This window comes from Pleurodeles waltl, chromosome 3_1, assembly GCF_031143425.1.
Source record: "Pleurodeles waltl isolate 20211129_DDA chromosome 3_1, aPleWal1.hap1.20221129, whole genome shotgun sequence".
Lineage (NCBI taxonomy): Eukaryota > Metazoa > Chordata > Amphibia > Caudata > Salamandridae > Pleurodeles > Pleurodeles waltl.
In genome coordinates, this window is record NC_090440.1 from 1,133,384,072 (window position 1) to 1,133,409,000 (window position 24,929).

General features: G+C 48.1%; 1 protein-coding gene across 2 annotated transcripts in view; it reads right to left on the minus strand.

Annotated features, from left to right (window-relative positions):
• Positions 1-18,786: 18,786 nt before the first annotated feature.
• The window catches only part of LOC138285018 (uncharacterized protein CXorf65 homolog), a 64,061-nt gene continuing 57,918 nt past the window's right edge, over positions 18,787-24,929 (minus strand). For both annotated transcript variants that reach the window (XM_069224440.1, XM_069224439.1), the window contains 2 exons: positions 19,614-19,718; positions 18,787-19,517 (listed from right to left, as the gene is read on the minus strand). In XM_069224440.1, the coding sequence (XP_069080541.1) occupies positions 19,441-19,517; positions 19,614-19,718 (182 nt within the window). In that variant the 3' untranslated portion in view covers positions 18,787-19,440. The remainder of the gene's footprint in view (positions 19,518-19,613; positions 19,719-24,929) is intronic.

Consider the following 24,929-nt stretch of genomic DNA (forward strand, 5'->3'; position numbering starts at 1 on the left):
TTTGGGTTCGGGTGAGGTGCTGCTAGAGAGCTGGGAGGGTTGGGCCAACAGCTGCCAACTGGTGTGGGAGTGACTCAGTCACCTATTGGCAGAGGTGCTGTTGTCCCAAATCCAGCAGTCTTGTTGAGATACAACAGTTTGAGTTGATCATGGATTGGGCTGAACTGGTGTTTCGTGCTAAACAATGCAAAAACAAAAACATTTTTTTTTTGCATTGTTTATTTAGAAGTGCTGCAAGTAAGAATGTGGCCGGCAGGCCCCAGGAACAAAACTGGCCCTCATGCAGTAAAACTGGCCCCCACAATGGCAGCCAATTGAAAAGCCCAATTGCCACTCTAAACTTGATCAGGGAGAATATCCTGGGAGACACGCAAAACGGATGCTAAGGTCACAATAAAAATAATATCCCTGTAAAAGTGGAGAGAGCAGTAATCTGTCCACAAGGCAGCAAGTTTTTAAGTTATTTATTGAATATTATGTGGAGAGAAAACCACACTGACACTGGAAATTGGATATTCTCAAGAATGGCTGGTGCAAAGCTAGGTGAGATGAGCAGGGCAGTCATTTGAGAACCTACTTTAAATAAGTTCTCTTGTGTGGCTGGGACATTCTGTATTTTGTCAGAAATGTGAGTCTTTTCACTTGGCAGTCTAAAAGGGTTTTAGACCTGCCAGCCTTAAGGTTGTCATCCCTCAAACCTTTAGCCTTCACCCTCCATTTTGTCTGAATTCATTTCTAATGGCCAAGGAACTCTGTGCATTTTAGCATTGCTAACTAGTGTTAAAGTGATTGTGCTCACCATCTAAAACATAGTAAAATTGGCGTACTCCTGATTAACATATTTAATTTACTTGTAAGTCCCTAGTATGTCGGTATGCCATATACACAGGGCCTGTAAATTAAATGCTACTAGTAGGCCAGCAACACTTTTTGTGGCACTCACTTGAGCAACCCCTTAAAACATGCCCAAAGCCTGCCTCTGCATCCTGAGTGCGCTGTTTTTAACTGCCAATTTAACTTGCCAAAATAAACCCCTTTCCAAGCTGTAAACTCCCGTTTTATTACATATAAGGCACTCCAAAGGTAGGCCCTAGGCAGCCCATAGGGATGCTACATTTTACATTTACTGTTAATGAAAAACTCCTAAATTTGTTTTCCACTGTTGTGAGGCCTACCTCCCTCATAGGATAATATTGGGTTGCCTTATTACAATTAATAAGTGTAAATGTTTGATTAGGAGCAGATAGGAAATTCATGTTCAATGTCTTAAAAAATGTAATTTAAAAACCTTATTAACAGTAAAGTCAGATTTGCTGCTTTCAGAAAAGCATTTTGCTGCCTATCTTGTGCTTGCCTATATCTGGGTCATATGACTGGGTGTAGTTGGCAGTTGAACATTGTATATTACTCCAAAAACAGCCTCACCATAGAGGGATTAGATGTGCCTGGATGGGTCATTACTGGCAGGATGTGAGGGACTTGCAAATTAATAGGCTGTGCCCTGCCTTCACACAAAACACTTAATACTAACTCATTGTGCCTGCAGTCAGGTTGGAGCTAAGGGAGGGAAGGCAGGATATTCTAAGCGCTTGTCAGGAAGACCAGATCCTCGGCGTCTGCGCACGCTCCCAACATGTTCACCACTAGACAGCTCCAAGACTCTGATAGATAAATCACAGAGATTGAGAGAGTCCAAGCGGGGGAAAAGGGGATTAGGATGGGAACAGCTGGGAAGGAGACCTGTAGGAAACAAAAGGTTAAAACACACAATATCAAGATTATATCACATTGACATTTACTAGATTATGATTCTAAGCATTGTCATACTGTAACCATGGATATCTTAAGAAAGGACTAATAACTAGGCCTCAAGACGTCTGGTTACCTGGGAAGGAATCAAGAATGATTAATACAACTTCTCAATGAACTTTTTCATGAAATGTTACACATTGACTAGGAATATAAGAACCTTCTAGAATTATGTTTTCAAAATCAAACATGGCCTTTTTGCATGAGGACAAAAAAGAATCTGAATGTTTCCTGGTACACAATAGGAATTATATTAAGGAATTATTATGCACATATAGGGGGTCATTCTGACCCTGGCGGTAAAATCCGCCAGGGCCAACGACCGCGGGAGCACCGCCAACAGGCTGGCGGTGCTCCCTTGGGCATTCTGACCGCAGCGGTACAGCCGCGGTCAGAAACGGAAAACCGGCGGTGTACCGCCGGTTTTCCGCTGCCCTGGGGAATCCTCCATGGCGGCGCAGCTTGCTGCGCCGCCATGGGGATTCCGACCCCCATACGGCCATCCTGTTCCTGGCGGTTTTGGCCGCCAGGAACAGGATGGCGGTATGGGGTGTCGTGGGGCCCCTGGGGGCCCCTGCAGTGCCCATGCCAATGGCATGGGCACTGCAGGGGCCCCGTAACAGGGCCCCACCATGATTTTCAGTGTCTGCCATGCAGACACTGAAAATCACGACGGGTGCAACAGCACCCGTTGCAACCCTTCCACTCCCCGGCTCCATTCGGAGCCGGCATCCTCATGGAAGGGTGTTTCCTGCTGGGCTGGCGGGTGGCCTTCTGGCAGTCGCCCGCCAGCCCAGCGGGAAACCCAGAATACCCGCGGCGGTCTTTTGACCGCGCAGCGGTATTCTGGTGGTTCCAGCCAGGCCGGCGGCTTCCGCCGCCGGCCAGGGTCAGAATGACCCCCATAATGTAACATCTAGACTTTTAACACTTAGGGGGTCATTACAACATTGGCGGTAAAAGCTACTTACCGCCGTGCAGAAGACCACCAACACACCGCCACGGCAGCGGAATTCCGCCACGGTCATTATGACCCACAGCTCGGAATCTGCCAAAATTGAGACACCCACACAAGTCCGCCACACCAAAGGTCTGTGATAAATTGGAGATAACAAAACCTCCACCGTCACGCCAACAGGAATACACCCACACTATCACGACCCATGAATCCACGCGGCGGTCTTCAACCGCGGTATTCCATTGGCGGTACACAGCGCTGCGCTCAAAATACACACACTCTTACAAAACACTACCACCTTGGACAATTCAAAATACACACACCTGATACACATACACACACCACTCCCACACACCCAATACAATATAAAACACACACGCACATCACCCACAAACCCCTATGACCACAATTGCAACAGAAGGCCAGAGAGAGACACTACAATCTACAACCAAGCATCCACAGGCACACAATACCATCACCCATATAACATCCACGCACCGCACACAACACACCACTAAATATCACCCTACATATCACAACACACACACCCCACACATCACCTACACTACCCCAGGGCACGGCAAGGACACCCCAGGTTCTCTGAGGAGGAGCTCAGGGTCATGGTGGAAGAAATCATCCAGGTAGAGCCACAGCTATTCGTATCACAGGTGCAGCACACCTCCATAGCTAGGAAGATGGAGCTATGGCGAAGAATAGTGGACAGGGTCAATGCAGTGGGACAGCACCCAAGAAATAGGGATGACATCAGGAAGAGGTGGAACGACCTACGGGGGAAGGTGCGTTACATGGTCTCAAGACACCACCTTGCGGTTCAGAGGAATGGCGGCGGACCCCCACCTCCTCCCCTACAACTAACAACATGGGAGGAGCAAGTCTTAGCTATTCTGCATCCTGAGGGCCTCGCAGGAGTAGCTGAAGGAATGGACAGTGGTAAGTCAAAGTTTAACTACTATATCCCCCACCCTACCTGCATGCCATCACATACCCCCACCCTCGCCCTCACACCCATCACTCCTACTCCTCACAAGTGTCCCAATATCACAAACCACACATCCCAACACCAAGCCCTGCATGCAACAACAAAGCATGGACACCAATCACCAATGCATGGCCACTGCACATACCCATACATGCCCCTAAACCACTACAGAGCTTGCCCCCTCTGGAAACACAAGCACAGCACCCACCCAGCGGGCCCATACCTCTGTCCCCAGGACACGTCAAGCAGCAGTGTGTCCACCACTACAGGGAACCCAGGCTAACCCACCACCCCAACAACAACAGGGACCTGGGGGTAGTGGCAGTGGGCACACCGTTCAGGGGACAGAGGCCCAGGGAAACAGGGGAACTGGGAGGGCTGCTTTGCGACAGGGGCAGGCCAGGCCCAGGGAACCCACTCTCCACGCGGCCCTCTCCAACATCATGGTAGCCTACCACCATTCCCAGGAGACGATGGCAACGGTACTGGCCAAGTTTCAGGAGACCCAGCGGCTGCAGGAGGAACAGTATTTGGGCTTCAGGGAGAAAATCAGATCCATCAATATCAACCCTGGGCACCATCGTAGGGGTGCTGAAGGAAGTCCCCAACACCAGGAGGGACACTGTGGCACAACAAGGGTCCCCTGACACTAGCCTGGATGATGAACTGCCCACCACCTCCGCCGGCGCTAGTGGACAGGAGGCACCACCACAGGACCACCACACCAGCACCCCACCCCCTGCAGAGGGAGAACCACCCCGCAAACGGTCCCTGAGATCCAGGACAAAGACAGAGACGATGCCAAGACCCCCGCCAAGAAATGAGACCGCCCTGAATGTCATCCTTTTGTCCCACCTTGTCACCCTGTCCATCCTCAAACTGCCCCAGCTCCACTTCCTATGCCCCTTTGGACAATGCACCTGTGAGACTAATAGCTTGGACTCTGCCATGGACATTCCTCCACCATCACCCCTCACCATTTTACAACCCCCTCCAATATTGAACACTTAAATAAACACCCTTAAAGGCCAAAACAATCTGGAGTCTGTCTGTGATTTTGAAATAGTGTATTAGCAATTATAGTTACAAAATGCTCTTTCAATTGCAATGTCAACATACCTATGTCACATATCTCTAGTCCATGAGGAAACAAAGCAGATGTCACAAAGTGGAACCCACAGCTGTGAAATCGTAAGGGAAAGGGACAACTCAGTGACCATACACTGGGTGAAAAGGACAGACAGTAGAGAGGTAGTACTGTTAAAGTACATGTAGTAGGCAGGTTTGTACTCTTACTTGTGTCTCACTGGAAGTATTGCAGGATCACATAGTTCCTGTTGTCGATGTCCTCTTCTTCCGCTTCCTCGTCTTCGCTGTCCACAGGCTCCACAGCTGCCACAACACCTCCATCTGGACCATCCTCCTGCAAAAAAGGCACCTGTTGTCGCAAAGCTAAGTTGTGAAGCATACAGCAGGCCAAGATGATCTGGCACACCTTCTTTGGTGAGCAGAATAGGGAACCACCTGTCATATGGAGGCAAAGGAACCTGGCCTTCAGGAGGCCGAAGGTCCGCTCTATAATCCTCCTAGTTCGCCCATGGGCCTCATTGTACCGTTCCTCTGCCCTTGTCCTAGGATTCCTCACTGGGGTCAGTAGCCATGACAGGTTGGGGTACCCAGAGTCACCTGCAAATGGTGAGGGACAACTGTTAGACACACACTAACTCTTAGGGACATCCCCAGACCCGGACACCTAGTCACACTGTATTGGGTCCATGTCCTCACCTAATAGCCACACACGGTGCCTCTGGAGTTGCCCCATCACATAAGGGATGCTGCTATTCCGCAGGATGTAAGCGTCATGCACTGAGCCAGGGAATTTGGCATTAACATGGGAGATGTACTGGTCGGCCAAACACACCATCTGCACATTCATCGAATGGTAATTCTTCCAGTTTCTGTACACCTGTTCACTCCTTCGGGTGGGGGGACCAAGGCCACATGTGTCCCATCAATGGCACCTATGATGTTGGGGATATGTCCAAGGGCATTGAAGTCCCCTTTCACTGTAGGCAAATCCTCCACCTGAGGGAACACAATGTAGCTCTGCATGTGTTCCAGCAGGGCAGACAACACTCTGGCCAACACGTTGGAAAACATAGGCTGGAACATCCCTGATGCTATGGCCACTATAGTTTGAAAAGACCCACTTGCAAGGAAATGGAGTACTGACAGCACCTGCACTTGAGGGGGGATTCCTGTGGGATGGCGGATAGCTGACATCTGGTCTGGCTCCAACTGGGCACACAGTTCCAGGATTGTGGCACGATCAAGCCTGTGGGTGATGATTACATGTCTTTCCTCCATTGTCGACAGGTCCACCAGCGGTCTGTACACCAGAGGATGCCGCCATCTCCTCACATGTCCCAGTGGACGGTGCCTATGAAGGACAACAGCGAGCACAGAGTCAACCAACTCAGAGGTGCATGAACACAGCTTACTCAGGAAACCATTCATAACCCGAATTTTGCCTGTATGAGTGTTGAGGCAAGGCCTAGGTATGTGTGACGCAGTTAAAAATAAAGCCATGTGGACCCCTGAAATGGTGGCTGCCTGACCTCTAAAGTGGGACAATGGGATGTGAGGTAACTGCACTGGCGTTGTACACCGTCACGGTAGGCGGTCGAAACCGCGGCGCAATTCTGCATTGGTTAACATTGGACCCTATGGGTCCCAGGAGCCAATGACGATGTATGCCGGTGGTGACGGTACGCACCGCCGCAGACGTGACCGCCATTTTCTATCTGTTCAATCACTCGATACCTGATCTTCGACAGGAGAGGACCTACACTGCAAGTGCTGCTGTGACCTCAGTCTGGAAGAGACAATGGCTCGTGCGTCTGGGAAAAGGGCCCCTGCCTTCAGCACGGAGGAGTTGGAGAAACTCGTGGATGGGGTCCTCCCCCAGTACACGCGACTCTACGGTCCTCCAGACAAACAGGTAAGTACACTATGAGCATGCTGTATGGGCAATGCCTGTGTGGAGTGGTGTGGATGAAAGATAGCGGGCCGAGAATGATGCGTGCATGAAACAACGGTGAGTGCATGTGCCACATGGCAAGGATAGGGATGCGGGCCAATGACTGTGACGGTGCTTTTGGTAAAAACTTCTCTTTTCCCCTGTACAATTCATGTAGGTCAGAGCCCACCAGAAGAAGGATATTTGGTGTGCCATCGCCAAGGACGTCCGGACCATGGGGGTCTATCACAGACGGAGCACCCACTGCCGTAAAAGATGAGAGGACATTCGCTGCTGGAGCAAGAAGATGGCGGAGGCCCAGCTGGGGATGGCCTCCCAACGTGGGAGGGGTGCCCGTCGCACCATGACCCCGCTGATGTTCAGAATCCTGGCAGTGGCGTACCCGGAGTTGGATGGGCGCTTGAGGGCATCACAGCAGCAACAAGGGAGTGAGTACACTCTCATTCACCTGATTCAGCGCACATTGGAGGTGTCTGGGTGGGGGAGGTGGGCTATGGGTTCCCCTAGGCCAGGGCGAGTTTGCTAGTTAAGTCCCCTTTGTCAGGCAGTCCCTGTGGCACCCCACCCCACCTGGGTACAGTGCCAACTACACCTAGTCAGGCTCCTGTAACATCCATGTGTGCAGATATCGGCCACAGCCTTGTAGGCCATGTCCCAGGGATTGAATAGTGGACCCCAAGTGTGCGGCGTAGTGCAGGGGGCTTCTGTGTCTGTCGTGTCTGCCAATGGTAGCGGTAATGCATGCACTCAACATGTCTTTCTTCTGTCTTCCCCCCTTTTTGTGGTCTCCCTGTACATGTGTGCATTAGCATCATCAGGCGGAGGAGCAGTGGCACTGGAGTAGGAGGGAGCTGCATCCCACTTGGCCCTGGAGGGCGACACTACGGAGTCTGATTTCACCAGTGGGAAAGGAGGGCGAGGGGATCTCCACGGGGACAGGAGCTGACACCAGTGATACAGACTCGTCCTCTGATGGGAGCTCCCTTGTGCCACCCCCCTCCAGCACTGCCCTCTCAGCAGCCCCTCAGCCTTTGCCCCGTGCCACTCACCCAGGAGGGTGGGCATTTCCTTCGCCCCAGGCACCTCAGCCCCTGCCCCAGTCACCCCTGCTGCCCTCAGCGAGGAGGCCATTGACCTCCTCAGGTCCCTCACTGTTGGGCAGTCTACCATTTTGAATGTCATCCAGGGTGTAGAGAGACAGTTGCAACAAACCAATGCATTCCTGGAGGGCATTCATTCTGGTTAGGCAGCCCTTCAGCGAGCTTTTCAGACTCTGGCCTCAGCACTGATGGCAGCCATTGTCCCTGTCTCTAGCCTCCCCCCTCCAACTTCCTCCACCCAGACCCAATCCCCTGTACCTCAGCCTACCCCAAGCATACCATCAGACTAGCATGCACACACCTCAACAAACAAAGGAAGCTCAGGCAAACATAAGCCACACACATCCCACAGGCACTCACGCAAGCATCACACACATGCAGACATGGCAACATCCACTGCCTCCACTGTGTCCCCCTCCTCCTCGTCTTCCTCCTCCCTCCCTGTCTCGTCTCCACTCACACCTGCATGCACTACATCTACAGCCACTACTTCCATCACCAGCACACCCACAACCTCCCCCCGCTCACGTGCAGTCACCACCCCCACTACCATTCACAAATCCTCTGTGTCCTCTCCCAGTGTGTCTGTGACTCCACCTCCCAAGGTACACAAACGCAGGCACACACCCACCCAACCGCCATCCACCTCACGACAGCCTCCAGTGCATGCACCTTCACCCAAAGTCAACAAACGTACACCTCCTACAACCACAACCTCTTCCTCTACTCCCAAACCCCCTCTAGCTACCGGTCCTAGTGTTCCTAAGAAATGTTTTCTGTCCACCCTTGACCTCTTTCCGACCCCATCAGTCTCCTAGGGCCCGACTCTCCATGTCGCAATCTAGCACCTCAGCCACAACATCGGCGGGATCAGTGGTGCCAGTAGTCACCGGATTCTGGAGTGCACCAGGTAGCAGGGCAGCCAGTGTGGCAAGGAACCAGAGCACGGACAGTCCCCCACCTGTCAAGCATCAAAAGTTGGCCAGTGCCCGGCGGGAGAGGGGGAAGACACCAGCCAGCAAACCCGCTTCCAGGGGTACAGGTGGGAATGTGGAGTCAGCTGCGACACCTTCCAAGGTGGGGAAGGGGCACAAGAAACTCGGCAAGTCTGGGAAGTTCAGCACGGCGGAGAAGACTGCCATCAGCCCCGCTGCCCAGGAGCCAGCCAGCAGCAGCCCCGCTGGCGCAGACAGAACCAACCGCCAGCATCAGCCCCGCTGCCCAGGAGGCGACCGCCAGCAGCCCGCTGGCCCAGACAACACCGCCAGCATCAGCCCCACTGGCCAGGAGGCGACCACCAGCATCAGCCCCGCTGGCCAGGAGGCAACCTCCCGCATCAGCCCAGCTGCCTAGGAGGCGACCGCCAGCATCAGCCCCGCTGGCCAGAAGGCGACCGCCAGCATCAGCCCCGCTGCCCAGGAGGCGACCGCCAGCAGCAGTGCCGCTGGCCCAGACAGGACCGCCAGCAGCAGCCCGCAGGCCCAAGACAGGACCACCAGCAGCTGAAGCGCTGCCAAGGACACTGCCGCCACAATCACCGCTGCCAAAGACACCGCTGCCACAAGCACCGCTGCCAAGGACACTGCCGCCACAAGCACCGCTGGCAAGGACACTGCAGCCACAAGCACCGCTGCCAATGACACCGCCGCCACAAGCACCGCAGGCCCATGAGCGCCAAAAACACTGACACTACTGAGGCCGCCACAAGCAGGATGAAGCACTCTGGGCACCAAGCCCCCTCCAGAACCAGTGGAGTATCACATCCACTACCTCTGTCCTTGGCAGGATGAAGCACTCTGGGCACCAAGCCCCCTTCAGAACCAGTGGAGATTTACATCCACTACCTCTGTCCGTGGCAGGATGAAGCACTCTGGGCACCAAGCCCCCTCCAGAACCAGTGGAGTATCACATCCACTACCTCTGTCCTTAGCAGGATGAAGCACTCTGGGCACCAAGCACCCTCCAGAACCAGTGGAGATTTACATCCACTACCTCTGTCCTTGGCAGGATGAAGCACTCTGGGCACCAAGCCCCCTCCAGAACCAGTGAAGTATCACATCCACTACCTCTGTCCTTGGCAGGATGAAGCACTCTGGGCAACAAGCCCCCTCCAGAACCAGTGGAGACTGTTATCCACTTGAGAGACTGTGGCTTTGCACTCCCCAGGATTGAACAGTGGGCAAACCACCCACTGTAGAGACTTGTGAGACTGTGGCTTTGCACTCCCCAGGATTGAACAGTAGGCAAACCACCCACTGCAGAGACTTGTGAGACTGTGGCTCTGCCCTCCTCCCGGATTGAACAGTGGGCAACCCACCCACTGTAGAAACTTGTGAGACCGTGGCTTTGCAATCCCCAGGATTGAACAGTGGGCAACCCACCCACTGTAGAGACTTGTGAGACAGTGGCTTTGCACTCCCCAGGATTGAACCGTGGGCAACCCACCCACTGTATAGACTTGAGAGACTGTGGCTTTGCACTCCCCAGGATTGAACAGTGGGCTAACCACCCACTCTAGAAGCTTGTGAGACTGTGGCGTTGCACTCCCCAGGATTGAACAGTGGGCATGGGGTCCACTCGTGGATTTGGCACCATCCACTCAACCGGCTGGGGTGCCCCCCCTTTCCCTTCCCCCTGAGGTGCCTGTTTTATTTCTATCTGATGCCCCTGCAGTGTTCTCTCCGTCATGTTCGGGTATCTTGTGTGGGCCTCGCCCATGCATTTGGGGCCCAGTGGTCCACGGACTTTAAGGGTGGAATACCCTGGACTAATATTCTTGGTGTATATATTTGCAAATAGTGTATGTATATTATTTGACTACTGAATTTTAATATATTACAATCGTTCACCTCATTTCCTTTTGTCTATGCATTTTTCCAGAGGGGTTGGGGGGGTGTAACTGCAATGTATCATGCTGTATCAGTGTGTGTGTTGTTGTGGGTGAGGGTGGGGTTGGGGGTGTTGCGAGTGTGTGTCACTGTTTTTTCTCTCCCCCTCCCCTGTGTCGTAGGTGCAGTACTCACTGTTGTCTTTGCCGCCGGCGTTTGTGCTCCTGGAAGAGGAGCAAGAAGATAAAGGCTGGTCAAATGTGGAGCTCAGGTTCCATGGCGTCCTGGTTCCTCGTGGGGTGTGCAGAGGTGAGTGTTTTCCCTTCGAAGTCCTGTTTCCGCCGTGTTTTTGTTCGCGGTGAATTCGCCCCGGAAAAGGTGGCAGATTGGTAAGTTGTGATACTGTGGGCGGTACATGGTCTCCCGCCTGTCTGTTGGCAGTGACCGCTGCACTGTTTGTTTGTACCGCCGTGGCGGTCGGAGTGTTAAAGTGGCTGTCTTTGTTGGCGGTTTCTGCCACGGTCGCAATTCCATTTTTATTTTCCCGCCGGCTGTTGGCGGTCTTACCGCCGCTTTAACACCGACGGCCAGGGTTGTAATGACCACTTTAGTTTTAAATGCAGAAAAATGAATCACGCACACTGCTGATTTCAACAAGACTATGCGCATGCCATGAAATGATCGTGCACACTGCAAGCGATCTGAAACATCAAGTTTTAAATGCGGGAATGAATTGTGCGTCTTGCCGATTCGAATGCCACAATGTAAATGCCAAGAAATGGTCATGCACAATGATTATCAAAGTTTTAATTGCAAGGAATGAATCACGCGTCTTGCTGATTCGAATGCCACCATGTAAATGCCAAGAAATGGTTGCGTGCAATAATTATCAAGCGTTAAATGTACGGAATGAATCGCGAGTCTTGCCGATTCAAATGTCACCATGTAAATGCCAAGAAATGCTTGCGCACAATAAGTATCAAGAGTTAAATGCAAGGAAATGAATTGCGCGTCTTGCTGATTCAAATGCCACCATGTAAATGCCAAGAAATGGTTGCACACAATGAGTATCAAGAGTTAAATGCAAGGAAATGAATTGCGCGTCTTGCCGATTCGAATGCCACCATGTAAATGCCAAGAAATGGTAGCGCACAATGAGTATCAAGAGTTAAATGCAAGGAAATGAATTGCGCGTCTTGCTGATTCGAATGCCAGCAAGTAAAGGCCAAGAAATGGTAGCGCACAATGAGTACCAAGAGTTAAATGCAAGGAAATGAATTGCGCGTCTTGCCGATTCGAATGCCACCATGTAAATGCCAAGAAATGGTTGCCCACAATGAGTATCAAGAGTTAAATGCAAGGAAATGAATTGCGCGTCTTGCCGATTCGAATGCCACCAAGTAAATGCCAAGAAACGGTTGCGCACAATGAGTATCAAGAGTTAAATGCAAGGAAATGAATTGCGCGTCTTGCCGATTCGAATGCCACCATGTAAATGGCAAGAAATGGTAGCGCACAATGAGTATCAAGAGTTAAATGCAAGGAAATGAATTGTGCGTCTTTCCGATTCGAATATCAACATGTAAATGCCAGAAACCAAGAGCACATTCACACGCACAAGGAAAAATCTTCCAATATGAAAATTAGGCCCAAGAACTCGAATGCCTTCGAAAACGGGATCAGGGGCTCAGCCCGACCTCCGTCTTACTGCCCTGATCAAGGATCACCAATACAATGAAGGGCAATGCCTGGAAGATCAAGGTAGGCCTCCGGAACAGGTGCTCAGGAAATTGCTGCTACTCTGCACCGGGACCTATGAATAGTGAGCACGTGGAGCTGGGCTGGCTCCCTTATATAGAGTCTGGCCCAGCCCACAAACCACACCCAGTCATGCTGCAGAGAAAGCTTCTAGAAGGCCCTGGAAAGGAACCACACCCTGACACACTCTGAAAGCCTGCAGCAATACATTACAATTGAACAGTATTTACAAGCACCTCGAATATAAGTCTTCAGGATTAAACTCTGCAATGCAGTAGTTAAACAACAGCATAGCAACATAATGCATGAATTACGTTATTTCATAAGTGTTGGGTTTTTGTATACTAGTCGCCCCGTAGAGCGCGCACTGCCCTGATGTTGACAGCACTTCAAAGGAAAATCGGCACCAGGTGTAAAATTAGCACCCTGAGAAGTACTCTTAAGTTTACTTTCTGGAACTGTGGAAGGACTCTCAGAGAACTCTCAGAGAATTGAGCTCTGTTTCACATCTTGAAACCAGGGAAACCAGAGTGAATGCAGGGGCTAGTTGGCTGGCTCCTGACCAGACCCTCAGAGACAAAATGGCTCAAATCATCTTGAACTCACAGCTGGATCCAGCCTTAGTGATCCCCACCCCTCCACATGGTGCCTCCTTAGTCTTGGGCCTTTGGAAGTGGTGCTAAAGGTGCGCAGATAGCCAAATTCCAATACTTGGGAACATGTTTGACTCAAACTGCTGTGTGAGCTGGGAGGTGGCTGGGACCTACCTGCTCATCAATCTGCCCAAGATTAATCGCTGGTCAGCCTGACTTTGCAGCAGCTCCCGCTGTATTTTGTTTTTTCTGCAGCAGCAAATCCTGTTCAGCAGTCCTTCACAGAAGTGGCACCCTCATCAGCTACTGCTTGCAGCTTCATCACACTGGAGATTTTCAACTTCTAAAAAACAGACTAAGGGCTTGATTTAGAACTCAGTGGATGAGTTACTCCGTCAAAACAGTGACGGATATCTCATCCACCAAAATCTAAATCCCATAGGATAGGATGGGTTTTAGATTTTGGCGCACCGGATATACTGTTGTAATGGATTAATCTGTCCACCGAGTTCTAAATGTTGCTCTAAGTCTGAACGTAGAAATCTTCATCACAACTTCATCCAGCTGCTCCCTGACAACAACACCTCATGCTTGGACACTGCCTGCAGCCTTACCCCAGTAAAATTTACAGTCTAAACCATATTTCCACAACATATCTTCTAAATCCGAAGATACGTGCCAACCAGGACCAATCCACTTCTTGTATCCAACTTGCTCTCCACATCAGTTTGCCATATTTTTCAACTTTGCCCCGATCTTGTGGGACTAGAAGCCTGCAATTGGTGCTTTGATCATTTTGAAGTTAGTTTTTACTTTAAACTTTAACAATTCATAACTCCAGTTCTACTGACTGGATTTTGTCATTTTGGTGTCAAATAATTTATTAAAATGTACTCTTTGTTTGCAAATTGGTATAGGAATTTTCTTGTTTTGTTTTTAGTTTATTAAAGTTTGTGTGCTGCATAAATATTTTACACATTGCCTCTAAATAAAGCCTGACTTCTTTTGTGCCAAGCTATCAGAGGGAGAAGCAAATACACAACCAACAACACGATTTCTCAAAAAGGGTATTGAATTTTTTCACTAGACTTGAACAGCTTAAGGCTGCCTGAAATTATAACTTTGTCCTTTGATCTTCTTCCTTTGGAGTTTTTGTTTTAGGAGGAGAAAGTCAGAACTCGATTTTAACTGGTTCCTTGTAAAGTCTTTACTGAAGCAGTCTTTGCAGGAATGGCAATGGTGTTCAAGAATCAAAAGATTGCAAATGTACAGCCTCCTAGAAAGATGCAAAGGTTTTAATAGATGATCTCTTATTTTAAGGCAGAAAGATGGTTAAAAATGTTTGTGGTTAATACGAAAGAGAAGAGTTGTTAGGTGTGAGATCAGCAGATAGTCTGACCAGAAAGTAGGTGTAATTGAGAGTGGTGAGGGAGTAGGCCAGAAGATAGAATACATTTTAGGGTGCTCCTATGGTGTCGTGAATCCTGTTCTTACTGGATGAAACCTGCTAACCTTGTATCTTTAAAAAATAAGTGTTTGCTTTATTGCAGAGATTGGATACATAGCTAAGAAGTCAGTTACAACGTTGTCATGCTCCCCAGAAGCTTATAGATGTTGGCAGGAGTGGTGGAGGAGTTGTTGTAATGTTGATATTTAATGATAAATCATTTAAAGGTTTGGTAGATGATGGAGCAAACTGGTACTCAGAGAAGCTATGGCAATAGATGGCTGCTAGACCTCTGACAGGGAACAGTGATGTAAAGTGAAGATGAAACAAGTGGAAGTTAGTATATGGCGATCTTAATGCATTGTTAAACCTTGTTTCTAAGATGGACAAAATGTTGAATTCTTGTCAAGAATGAGGCCAGTGTTGAGACCAATGTTTTTCATTCATTATTCTGTGGTGGGCATCTGGATGAGTCTGGGTGGGTAGATTGGGGTAATGTGCGATATCAGTATAGAGAAAATGGTTCTTGTCCACTAGTGTTGAAAAAGAAAATGAGGTTCAAAGCAGAAGAGTCAGTACCTTTGGTGTTGTCTGGTCTGTTGGCAATCCATATTGAAAGATACAGTTCTCATGAGAGTTGTGCATGTTGTACCCCATTTAAACATTGCTTGTGGCTGTTCGAAAACACTGCTATTTCTTTAAATTGTGGAATCTATTGCTAAGATGTGACATACTACAGCCCATCAGATTTAAAGATGATCTCCAGCCAAGCGGTCATCTTTGTACATTGAAAGGACACTGTCATGGTGGCTCTTTTAGCTGTATAAAAAGATTGGTGGATGGCTGCCAATAAATTTGATGGCCATTTACCAAACATTTTTTTTGTTGTTGAATCTTTTTATTGCATTTATGACATAAACAAAAACGCATACAACTGAGATACTTATAAGAGATAGGAGTAGAGTGGGAAAAGAGAATAGATAGTAGAGGGGTATGAAGATTATAATTTGTTTGATAAATGGCCGCGGGTTTGATGTTTGGTGATCCGATGTAGGGGGTAAGGCTACCGCGGGGGGGGGCGCATAAGAAGCGAACAGGGTGTAAGGTATTAATTTCGAGCAAGGTATGTTTGTCATAGGAGGAATGTACCTTTGTAGATGTAGCTTCGCAGCTGTATATCTAGGGTGTGTGTTTATATACTTATCAACTGTGTTCAAATTAAGTTTCAGATGTAAGTAGTTGCACATGAAAAATATGTCGGTTGTGATGTCTCGGATCAGTGTTGTTCCAGTAGGCTAGGGAGGTCGTGTATCATCTTTTTCCTGTAATTGATCCGCAAAGGAGTCCCATGTATCGGCACGCTTGACTACCACTCATATGTCGCATAATGTATGAAATACCTGTATTTCTGCATTGATCCAATGCTGTACGTCAGTTATCCAGTGGTTGGAGTCTGGGGCGCTAGGTGACTTCCACTGCGTGGCGATAAGTCTTTTGAGGATTACAAATGCTAGATCTGCGCATCTGTGTTTTTGTTTATCTTTGCTATGTCTGTATCGGATACCCAATGGATAGGACTCAGGGGTAGGTGCTAGGGGTATTCCCAGCCATGTTGCAGTTTGTTGTGTGATGTCTTGACATACGCGGAGTAGTGGTGGGAAGTTCCAGGTCATGTGTAAGAAATCAGCTTCCGTATTACCACATCTTGGACAATCAGGACTAGCTTGGGGGTACATACGGTGGATTTGGTGTGGAGTCAGGCATGTCTGGTGTAGGTAGTTGAGCTGGGTATATCTGAAACGTGCGTTGCGCGATACCGCGCATGTGGATGTGAGGGCCATGGACCATGTTGGAGCTGTGAATTGTGTGTGTAGTGCTTTTTCCCATTTGTTCTTGGCTTGTGATTGTACTTCTTCTGGGTTAGCTTGCAGCGCGTTGTGGATCCATGAGATTCGTGTTGGTGTACATGTGTCTAATAGCAATTAGTGTAGAATAGGTGATGATTGTGGTTCCCTTCTACCGTGTCCCCATGCGTTACGTATTAAAGATTGTAGTGCGCCGTACATAATAAAACCGCCCTGTCGCAGAGTGTACGTCGTCGCAAATACCTCATAGGGGATAAATTGGCCCTCTGCGAATAATTCTCCCACTAACCGGAGGCCTTTGGTGGCCCAATCGGTGAGACACAAACGGCCATGTAGTCTATGCACACCTGGGATGGCAAGTAATGGGGTCTTAGGCGAGTATGGTGGATTTCCAGGTCCCCTATTCACATAGCGCCGCCACACCCTTTCAGCCACTTTTAACAGGATATTACTGTGCCGCTGGAGGGCCACACGCCCTATGAGCCATTCCAGTGTGTTTAAACCACCCATTTGTGTGCTCACAGTGTGGGTTTCAGAATGAGTAGGGACTTGTAGCCAAATTAGGATCCAGTGCAGCTGAGCAGCTGCATAGTAAAGTTCAAATTGTGGTACACCCATCCCGCCTCTGTCCAGTGGTAGAGAGATCTTAGCCAAGGCCACACGTCTAAGTCCGGTGCTCCAAATCAAATCTATCAACAGCTTGTTCAACTGTGCGAAGAAAGTGCTAGGAAGCCATAATGGTAGGGCAGCGAAAAAATATAGTAGTCGAGGGAGTATAATCATTTTGATTAATGCCACTCTACCCATAGGTGATAGTGGTAGTGCACACCAAAAGGGCAACAGTCCTTTTATTGATCTAATCGTCCGGTCTAAGTTGCCCTCCTTAAGGTCAGACTCGTCATGATATATGTGCACTCCTAGATATTTAAAAGTGCTATAAGTCCATTGTAAGTTATGCTCGGTGAGTATGTGGGTCTGAGTGTCGGGTAATCGGCACATGGGGAATAGACATGATTTAGCCCAGGGCCATTTACCAAACATAGTTTTTGTTTTTAAGAAATAAACTCACAAAGCAGAAGTCTGTTTCTGCAAAACAAAAAAATAATACTCCCTATTTCCTGGGAGTTGACTACCTGTGTGTGGGGAGGTCACTATTTTTTTCTGTCCCTCACCCCAGGCTTTTCAGGCTGCCCCTGACAAAAAAACGGACATTACAGCCTCCACTCTAAACAGGTCGAGCGGTGTAATGTCCTTTCTCCAATGGGCTCTACTCTGCCAGACCATATCTAAATGAGATGGGTGAAAATAGGGCTGGAGGGTAGGGTGCTCTGTTTCTTTGAAATGGAGTAACCTGTCTGCAAAACTCTAATTCAGACCCTTAGTTACAAAAGCTCCACCCCAGCTCAAATATGCAAAGTTTTCTTTTTCGAAACCATTTTAAAAAACACGTGGGAAACAATCCTGGAAAAAAGTGCTCGTTTAGGAGATAACAAATAAAATAAATTGCTTTTTATGATAAAATGCTGCTTCAAAAACCCTCTGTAGGAGTTTTAGTCTGCAGATTAAAGATCGGATTTAGCATTTAATCAAAGGTGCTCTGTCCATTGGGGTGGTGAAGATTACTTCTGTTATTCTGAAAGACGACTGTTGGAGAGATGACTGCTGGCATAATGATCATCTCTATAAATTGAAAGGAACCACTGTCACGTTCCACTCCCAAAGTGGGTGTTTGAAAAAACAAAATCTAATCATCCTTGCACTCTGGGAACTTTCTTGCAGGCAGTGGGCTCAATATTTAGTTTTCTGTCCTTTACCACCAGGCTTTTCCTGGCGGCGACTGACAGCAAAAAAGGCATTACACAATCCAACCTAAATAGGGTATACGGTGTAAAGCCCTTCATCTGAGAGCCTGTACACTGGCCGTAGGGTGCAGTTTTCCATCAGTAGAGCAAAAAGGGGCTCCTTCAATTGAAAACATATGGTCTGCTCATCTCTAAATGAGGAGGGAGAATTGAAGGTTTGGCAAACAGGGTACTCTGTTGCATTTGTGAAGGAGCACACTGTCTGCCAAACTCTACAATTGGTACCGAAGTTTTGTCAATGTTTACAACTGTGTGGTCATTATTCACAATTTTCAAACCTCTATTCTGAAGGAAAACAGAGAGCAGAATCTAATTAGTTAAAATGCACTGAAAGCAGTCACTGATAGAGGCGGCCTGACTGAGGTTTATTTTTAACAAAGAAAATATGGGAGCAGTAAAAATACATAAAAACTAAACCAGGGATGTATGGATTTTAAATCTTATAGATGACAAGCCAAGGACAGCTTGCAGTTTCTTGCTACCATCTGTCCATTTTTCTTGATAAAAGAGGACAAGTCAATGAGTCTTTATTTTATTGTTACCTTTTATGAGTGTTTTCAATTGCAATAATCCCTGGATATCAAGTTCCAACTTACATTTCCCAACGTCCCTTTGTGAAAGCTTTTTACAAGTGTATATGTGGTGAGGCAACAGAGACATTGATCAAACTTTTTATGAACTGTATTGAAAAAGTCCTTCTTTTTTTTGGCATTACAAGACCACATGCACCTTTTTTGTGTATATCTTCATTGGTGATACAGTCTGAGGTCAGAAGCATATTCATCTGCTGATATCAATGATGTGCACATAAAATACCATGAGAAAACAGGGAATCACCCACAAATCTACTACTTCTCATATAAAGGGAAGAGAGTCTCATAAGGACTCAGGGTATCTGATTTAAAATAATATCAACGTCTGTCAGAATTCTGGGATTCTGGAAGGTTTCATGATTGCAGAAAAAAGGTCTGGCACAACTTATGGGATCAGCTGGTTTCCTGTAATGAGTGAAGACAGCCATGGGAAATCTATAACAGGTCTACTGAGGTTGCACATTATTTGGAGACAATCCAATGAGGACATGTGTAAAAGCTTGATATATTATCTGAATGATTTCCAATTGAAATGGAGGTATGAAGTTTCCTCATTGAGTCCTGCTGAAAACAGACAACTGCATTAGTTAGGATTTGCCTGCCCGTTTTTTTGTGGTTGATGCTGTAGATTTACTCTTGCCTGGTTGTGGAGGACTTGGTTTCCCTGAAGAAAAAGAGGAGATCAATTGTAATTCTGGATTGAAAAGGATGGTTTAAGAGGAGCTGCATTGCAATACACATCTTGTGCTGCTTGACTCACCATCTAGGAGTGACATGGACTGAATCACCACACTTTTTCTGCTGTGTCTTTTGGATTTTGTTCGACTGCTCGATGATTTGGACTCTCCCCAGTTGCCGAGTTTAGCTGCAAAATATTATTTGAGGTATAGATTTTAGGAAGAGCAAAACATATTGAAAACCAATACTTTATATTGAGAAAAGAATAAAGCACATTGGCCCTTATGTACTATTTACTGGTTGCAAAATACTGGTCTCAATTTGCAACCAGTAAATATTTTTACAAACAGACCTATGTACCCCTAGGGCCTCATTTACAAACATTTGACGTAGGACAAGCCACCAGCCTTTTAGCTTCACAACTGTACGCCAAATGGAAAGGACAGGAATGCACCATATCTGCAAGTTACTGTGCATTCCTGTCCTTTCAGCCAGCGCTGGCGCAGAAATTACAGCTGAGCACCAACAAAGGTACCCTTGCACCATGGTGAAAGGGTGTCTGTGTTGTTGGCATGATTGTTTTCATGCAGGAAAGGGCACAAGAGGCATTTTCCTCATTCTTTGTGTGCTGCAGAATGCAGAAAACATGAAAAGAGGAAAAAACGAGGACAAATGTCAAAATTTCTCCTCGGTACGCTTGCCCTGGGACGGCATACGTTTTTGGTGCTGCCACAGATTTATGCTATGCTGTAAATCTGGGGCATTGTCAAAAACCGTCTGTATTTAGAGAGAACACCCACAGCAACACAGCATCACCCATGGCATTCCTTCCCAATGCAGTGTGTGGCAACGCAGCAACTTGTGCTGGGTTGTCTTACACAATATCTACAAGTGCACGTAAAGCCAGGCAGGGAGGCCTTCTCTATATGGGTCTGCACTGTGCCCCACCGGAGCGTAAAAAAATGTGACGATCCGGTAGTGCAGGGTGCTTGTAAATAAGTCCCCTAGTTTGGGTCAGAAAAAACACAGAATCAGAATGTGTCATAATCAGACCTACCTAAGTAATATTAATTATGTAGCTTGCTAATTGTGGCTCAATCCGATTGGCCACAGTCACAGGGATGGGGGACTTCAGGGGTCATAAGGGCACCATGTCTGTGACTGATTTTAAAAAAAGTTAAGCTTTTTTAATGCAACATTTCGTTAAAGGAAATGAGACTGCATTTAAATGGAAAATGTTACTTTTTAAAACACGTTTGTTGACACTTGGCACTGGACTCTTGGCCCACTCTCACCTACACAAAACAAGACCAGATTTAAATGATTTATAGCAAGCTGATACATATCTCATCACTACTCTCTCAGAGCTATATATGTAAACCCCAGAATTCCAAATGTTGTATAGCAACAACAGCAATTTACTATTCACGAAACTCCTAAAAGAAAGAATAGTGAATCCATGGCAAAACACAGACCAGGATGAACAGCACCTTAGGACAATTTTAAACCTGCACATTCATGTCTTGGGCTTTAAATACTGTCTTCTCCCTCCTACACACAAAGGCCCCTGTAGCTCCTTAGGAGTGTCGGAGGGGGCACGAGCACCAGGGGCCCCATCAACACAATACATTGTGCACGGGTGGCAGGCCCCTGACTAGGTCCAGGGAGGAGGGGCCCCCCTCCTGGTACTTTGCAGGGGGCACCTTCAAGTTTCACTAAGCCACTGCCCTCCTGTGACTTATTTTGTGAAGAAAATCAAGCCTGTGATTGAGATGAAGGCATGTGGGATTTGCTTGCTTTTAAGTCATACTCAGGGAGCAAAACGGTTACATGTGTATTGCAGCTGCTCCACAATTTTTCACACTATGAAACTCAAGGGAAGCACTGGCTCCCATTAACTCATCAATCAAAAGTGCAATGCCATATCAATTTAGTCTGAAACTGAATTCAGTTGTTCTGTTGTAATAATTTACAAAGGCAACTGAACACTTAAATTAATGGTTGTGTTACACCTGACAGCCTTAGGGTGGTCACCCCTAACTTTTTGCCTTCCTCCTTCCACTTTTTGGACACTGTTTTTGCTGGTTTTTAGACTCTGTGCACTTTACCACTGCTAACCAGTGATAAAGTGCATATGCTCTCTCCCTTTAAACATAGTAACATTGGATCACACCCATTGGGACTATTTAATTTACTGATAAGTCCCTAGTAATGTGCACTATATGTGCCCAAGGCCTGTAGATTAAATGCTACTAGTGGGCCTGCAGCACTGGTTGTGCCACCCACTTAAGTAGCCCCTTAACCTTGTCTCAGGCCTGCCATTGCAAGGCCTGTGTGTGCAGTTTCACTGCCACTTCGACTTGGCATTTAAAAGTACTTGCCAAGCCTAAAAACTCCCCTTTTTCTACATATGACACCCCTAAGATATGCCCTATGTAACCCATAGAGCAAGGTGCTGTGTAAGCAAAAGGCAGGACATGTACCTAAGTAGTTTACATGTCCTGGTAGTGTAAAACTCCCAAATTCATTTTTACACTGCTGTAAGGCCTGCTCCCTTCATAGGCTAACATTGGGACTGTCCTCATATATTGTTTGAGTGGTAGCTGCTGATCTGAAAGGAGTAGGAAGGTCATATTTAGTATGGCCAGAATGGTGATATAAAATCCTGCTGACTGGTGAAGTTGGATTTACTATTACTATTTTAGAAATGTCACTTTTAGAAAGTGAGCATTTCTCTGCACTTAAATCTTTATGTGCTTTACAATCCACGTCTGGCTGGGTTTAGTTGACAGCTCCTTGTGCATTCACTCAGACACACCCCAAACACAGGATACTCAGCCTCACTAGCATACATCTGCATTTTGAATGGGTCTTCCTGGGCTGGTAGGGTGGAGGGCCTGCTCTCACACAAAGGTCTGCCACACCCCCTACTGGGACCCTGGCAGACAGGATTGAACTGAAAGGGGACCCGGTGCACTTCTAAGCCACTCTTTGAAGTCTCCCCCACTTCAAAGGTGCATTTGGGTATATTATCAGGGCCTCTGCCCTTTCCAACTCAGACACTTCCTGGAGAAGAAACTTGTAACCAGAACCTACATCCTGCCAAGAACTGCCTGGCTGCCCAAAGGACTCACCTGACTGCTTTCTGCGAAGGACTGCTGCCTTGCTGTTGCCCTGCTGCCTTGCTGCTCCCTGGCTGTGGTGAAGAAGTGCTCTCCAAGGGCTTGGATAGAGCTTGCCTCCTGTTCCCTGAAGTCTCAGGACCAAAAAGGCTTCTCTCTTGCAACTGGACTCCTAGTGCGGCGAAAATTAGACACACAGCTTGCTAAAAACGATGCACAGCCTGCCCTGCGGTCAGAAAATCACTACACGCTGAACTGGAATGATGCAGGCCGACTTCGCAAGGAGAAGATTGACGTGGCGCCTGCATTGCGACTGGAACTTCAACGCACGGCCCACTGGATCGACGCACAGCCGACCTGGGACAATGCGGGCCAACTTCCAGAGGGGAAATTGATGGAGCTCGTGCCGTGCAGAAGAAATTTCCACGCAACGCCCACCGGAACGACGCAGCGCTTGTGACTCTGCTCCACAAGCCCAGGATTCCACTCACAGACCCCGGGCATCTGAAAACCCTGCAACCCAAAGAGGATCCCTGACCAAGCGCCAGAAATTGACGCACAGCCGTCCCTGTGTGGAAACTAAATGACGCATCACTGTGTGCAGCCCGAGAAATCGACACACACACCCTTTGTTTCCACTTTTCTCCTCCTCTGTGGCCCATTGCAGACATTTTCCACGCAAACCAGGTACTTTGTGCTAAAAAGACACTTTGTTTACTTTTAAAAGACTTAAGACACTTTGGGGGTCATTACGACCCTGGCGGTCGGAGACCCGTATTACGACTGCGGGGGTAGTGCCGCCGTCGCACCGCCGGGGCCGGTGGTTTCCCGCCGCTTTAGCCCCGGCGGTGATAATCCACCAGGGCAGCGCTGCAAGCAGCGCTACCCTGGGGATTATGACTCCCCTACTGCCAGCCTGTTTCTGGCGGTTTGCACCGCCAGGATGAGGCTGGCGGTAAGGGGAGTTCTGGGGCCCCCTAACAGGGCCCCGTGCAGCTCGCGACGGGTGCTTCTGCACCCGTCACACGGCCGCAACACCGCTGGCTCCATTATGAGCCGGCTCCTATGTTGTGGCCGCATCCCCGCTGGGCCGGCGGGTGTTAACTAGGTTTGCGCCAGCCGGCCCAGCGGGGATGTTGTAATTGGGTCCGCGGGAGTGCGGCCGCACGGCTGTTACAGCCGGCCCGCACGGCCGCACGGCGGTTACCGCCCGCCCGCCAAGCTTGTAATGACCCCCTTTATATCACTTCTCAGTGATATCTCTACATTTACTTATTGCATCTTTGTTCGTTTTGACCTGCAAACATCCAGATAAATATTATATATTTTTCTAAACACTGTGTGGTGTATTTTTGTGGTGCTATATTGTGTTACTGTATGATTTATTTCACAAATACTTTACACATTGCCTTCTAAGTTAAGCCTGACTGCTCAGTGCCAAGCTACCAGAAGGTGGGCACAGGATAATTTGGATTGTGTGTGACTTACCCTGACTAGAGTGAGGGTCCTTGCTTGGACAGAGGGTAACCTGACTGCCAACCAAAGACCCCATTTCTAACGGGGTTGCATTTGGGACTGTGCACTAAGAAGATAGATAGTTAGGGTGTCCTATGGTGGATTATGGTCAATTCTCCCATCCACAGGTTATGTGCATCTGGATGGACATCACACTGTCACCTCTTGTGGTCACCATACATGCTGCAGCACATCTCATTCAGTGCCTGAAGAAATATGATCACATCACCACTATTGTGATGAAGCTCTATTGGCTCCCTTTGCGTATCCTGACCATCTTCAAAACCAAAGCTACATAAGTTACAAAGCTATCACAACCAGCTCCCCCACTCCTTTATCTTGCAGGCAATCTCACCATCTCTGGTGGATCTCGACACAGCCAGAGGCAGGACAACAGCATACTGCGGACTAAGAAGTGTACTACCACAAAACTTTTACAATTTCAAGACTCACCTTTTTAAAGACCACTACATCACAATAACATCCACAATCCAGCTCTCCTCTTATTCACTACCTTTATGCTTGTGTGCGACAATGTACAGTGTTCCACTGTCTTCTGGCTAGGTTTGCATGATAGCAAAACCATATGTAAACATACATACATACATACGTACATACATGCATAGATCCATGTATACACACAAACATACATAGTCAACACATTTGTGATGCAAGGCTCCAAGTCAGATCTAAAGAGGTGGCATAATTCAGACTATGGTGTAAATTATGACATTGGCGGTATAAACCACTTACCGCCGCGG